The sequence below is a fragment of the Sinocyclocheilus grahami genome, unplaced genomic scaffold (genome assembly GCF_001515645.1).
Source record: "Sinocyclocheilus grahami isolate Dianchi unplaced genomic scaffold, SAMN03320097.WGS_v1.1 scaffold47.1, whole genome shotgun sequence".
In the NCBI taxonomy this organism is placed as follows: Eukaryota; Metazoa; Chordata; class Actinopteri; order Cypriniformes; family Cyprinidae; genus Sinocyclocheilus; species Sinocyclocheilus grahami.
In genome coordinates this window covers 2,519,980-2,523,420 of record NW_015505226.1, presented here as the reverse complement: position 1 = coordinate 2,523,420, position 3,441 = coordinate 2,519,980, and the positions used below count along the sequence as shown (strand labels likewise).

At 38.5% G+C, this 3,441-nt stretch overlaps 1 protein-coding gene across 1 annotated transcript in view; it reads right to left on the bottom strand.

The window, feature by feature from the left end:
• LOC107582727 (carbohydrate sulfotransferase 7-like) overlaps nucleotides 1-3,250 on the bottom strand; it is a gene marked incomplete at its 5' end in the record, with an annotated part of 10,168 nt that extends 6,918 nt beyond the window's left edge. The window contains one exon of the mRNA XM_016268678.1: nucleotides 2,211-3,250. Coding sequence (XP_016124164.1) covers nucleotides 2,234-3,250 — 1,017 coding nt within the window. The remainder of the gene's footprint in view (nucleotides 1-2,210) is intronic.
• Nucleotides 3,251-3,441: the final 191 nt, after the last annotated feature.

Here is a 3,441-nt window from a genome sequence, read left to right as displayed (position 1 = left end):
GTCTTTGCTTCTGACCTTCGATGATCCAGTTCAACCGTACTAATAAGCACAAATTACTCTCGACAAACATTTGTGTGTCTTTTTTTATTGCTGAAGTCTTCTTCTGCATTCTACTGTACGGACTTCAATTTACTTTCCCTTCAGCCTGAGGCTTATTCATTTCACTTTTGGTGTGAAAAGGCTTTTATATTTGCCAAAAATATAACTTTTTTATTTTAAAAACAAACAAGCAAGTCTGGTCCAGATTCAAAAAGAAACGCAAAAGTAACGTAACATTACTTTCCATAAAAAGTAACTAAGTAACGTAATTAGTTACTTTTTTATGGAGTAACGCAATATTGTAATGCATTACTTTTAAAAGTAACTTTCCCCAACACTGTGTGTGTGTGTGTATGTGTATATGTGTGTATGTTTATGTGTGTATTTATATGTATGTATGTGTGTGTATGTATGTATGTATATATTTATCAGTCTGGCGAGTAAACAAAAATATTTACTAGCCAATGGCGATTCAATTGCCAAGGTGTTCGTAGAGGGCTGATGGATCACCATACTTGGCCACATGTCACTTCACTTTCACACCAGAAATTGTGCTTCAAGTCTTGTTATAAGGCTGTCAGTCACTCAGTGTTTGTGCGTGGCATTCACATATACTGCACACAGCGCATAACGGCACACTGCCCATAAAATCAATTTACTAGTTGCAGTGTTGCATAGTCAATCTCAGACTGACACTCTTCTCATGTAACAGACGGAGGCGTCATACTAACTAGATGAATGTAAAACTAACCCATCTAACAAATTTCTACTCAGCACAAATCTAAAGCAGCAGAAAATATGCCCCATCTTATCATCTGTTTTGCATTTGCACACATCTGTTTGACCTGATAAAGAGAAGTACAGCACGCAGTGACCCTGTTCCACATATTACATGTAAATATCATTCAATTTCAACAGGAATCATGTTAAATAAAGGGCAATTCCCTTAAAAATATACTATAGTGATAGTGTGTGTTTAAAAAAGGTACTGTAATTCTATGCCCACAGTTCATTGTACTTTTCCTTTAAATTTAAAATCACATTTGTGAAATAATAACACATGTACATGCTTGAGTATTAATTCTGTACTTATGTAATAGATATGTCACTGTATAATAGTTGTCACTAATTCAGTAACCTTATAAAAATGTACAGTGGCAGTATCATGCTACAGTTAAAAAATTTGGGGTTGGTAAGTTTTTTTTTTTAAGTAAGTCTCTTATGCTCACCAAAGCTACATTAATTTGATCAAAAATACAGTAAAAACTGTATTATTTTGAAATATTATTACAATTTAAAATAACTATTTTCTATTATTTATATATATATATATTCTAAAATGACATTTATTCCTGTGAAGGCAAAGCTGAATTTTCAAATTCAAATGATAAAATTCATAAATAATATTCTTATGTTAAAAACAGTTGTGCTGCTTAATATTTCTGTGGATATTGTAATACATATTTTCAGGGATCTTTGATGAACAAAGTTTAGGAATATAAATATTTTGTAACATTATTGAATTTACTGTCAGTTTTGATTTAAGTTATTCTTTCTTGTTGAATAAAAGTAATTAATAATAATAAACTTAATGACCCCCAACTTTTGACCAGTAACCTTACTGTTATTTATTATGGGTTTTGCCATGGTTTCTTTGCCAGTTGGAGTTAGTTCACCCAGATAGTTCATCCAAAAATGAAAAGACTGTCCTCATGTACTCACGCTCAGGTTGTTCCAAACCTGTATGATTATCTTTCTTCTGTTGAACACAAAAGAAGATATTTTGAAGAATGTTTATGGTCGCCATTGACTTCCATAGTATTAGTACCATCAACTTGGTTACCAATATTCTTCGAAATATCATCTTTTGTGCTCAACAGAAGACAGAAACTTATACAGGTTTGGAACAACCTGGGGGCGAGGAAATTATAACAGTGTTTCCCTTTTGGGTGAACTATCCCTTTACACACTCTGTACATCTGTAATAATACTGTAAAGCTAATGTAAAGTGTGCCGGGATATACTTTGTGTATAAGTCTCAAAAACGTCCATCATGATGCCCAATAATGCTGTTATTACACTAAGTTCTGTCACCAAACCTATGTATGTTTATAGGTGACATCTTGCCGCACTTGTTGACATTGTGTTGACATTCAGAAACGTACACATACCATAAACTCATGTTTTGGTGGTTTTAGGTCTTGTCCATGTTCATCTTCTGATAGCCCAGCTGTCTCATGACCTCACTGCAGTAGGCTTCAACCTGGTTCACCTGCTCCACATTCAGCCTTTCCCTCCAGGCGTAAATAGCCTCTTTGGCATCTCTGGGTGATATGAGGAAAGGTTTATCCGACGAATAGCCCCGTCCGTGGGTCATGTTCACCGCAAACTTCTCCATGGCCGGAGAAAGGGTGAGGTTGGAGAAACGGTAGAGCCTCTGGAGCTCGTCCACGGGTCTGAGGACCAGGTTTTCGTATTTCAGCCGCATATAGTTTCTCTTCACCCACGGCGGAGCGTTCATTACGAGCAACATGTCGTTGAGCCAGTTATCGCATATTAACTCCATCGCGCTCGAGACGTAGTTCTCGGCTCGGTGGACCCTGTTGCTAGGCACCAGAAGGCGCTTGTATTTGTCACTCTGCTTCTTGCTCCTCAGCACCTGTATGCTCTCCTTTACCAACGCTAGCTTAGACTTCATCCGAGAATTGTGCACGGCCCGGGGGTCGCGAAACAACTGGACTATCTGGAGGTTGATGGCGGGATCTCGCATAAGGGGAAGCAGAACCGCCAAATCTAAAACCCGCACGTCTTTGATGACCATCACCGGGTACTTTTTGCACTCTTTCTCCAGCTCTTTGAGGTCTCTGGACCGGCATTTGCTACACACGTCTCCTTGAACTAAACCGATTTCGTGTTTCTTATACGCTTTGCAGAGAGGCTCGGAGCAAATGACCTTGTTTGTTTTCCAGCCGAATATAAAAGAGGTGGTTACGTTGGACGAGCCTGCGTAGAGTTTTAAAACTGAGAAATCACATCTAAACAGGGAGTTCATCATGTCTCTCACTGCTCCTTGTAAACTGCCCGCATCTCCGGGATAAAGCGCCTGCCACATATTCCACATGGGCTCGTATAAATAAAACACATCGGGATGCTGATTAAATAATTCCCCTAGAAAAGAAGAGCCTGTCCTCCAGGTTGCGTGGAGGTATATGTGCGTAGTTCAGCAGCCTGATTGCGCTTTAATATGGGCTTACATTTCTGCCACAATTCTGCGCATGAAAGATCATATTTTGAGTGCACAAAAGTGCATTTTGCACGCGCGCGATCTGAGTTTGTGGAGAAAATGTTCGTTTCGCAAAGAAAAAAGTCTTTCGAGCGCACGAAAATCAAAATATGCATTTA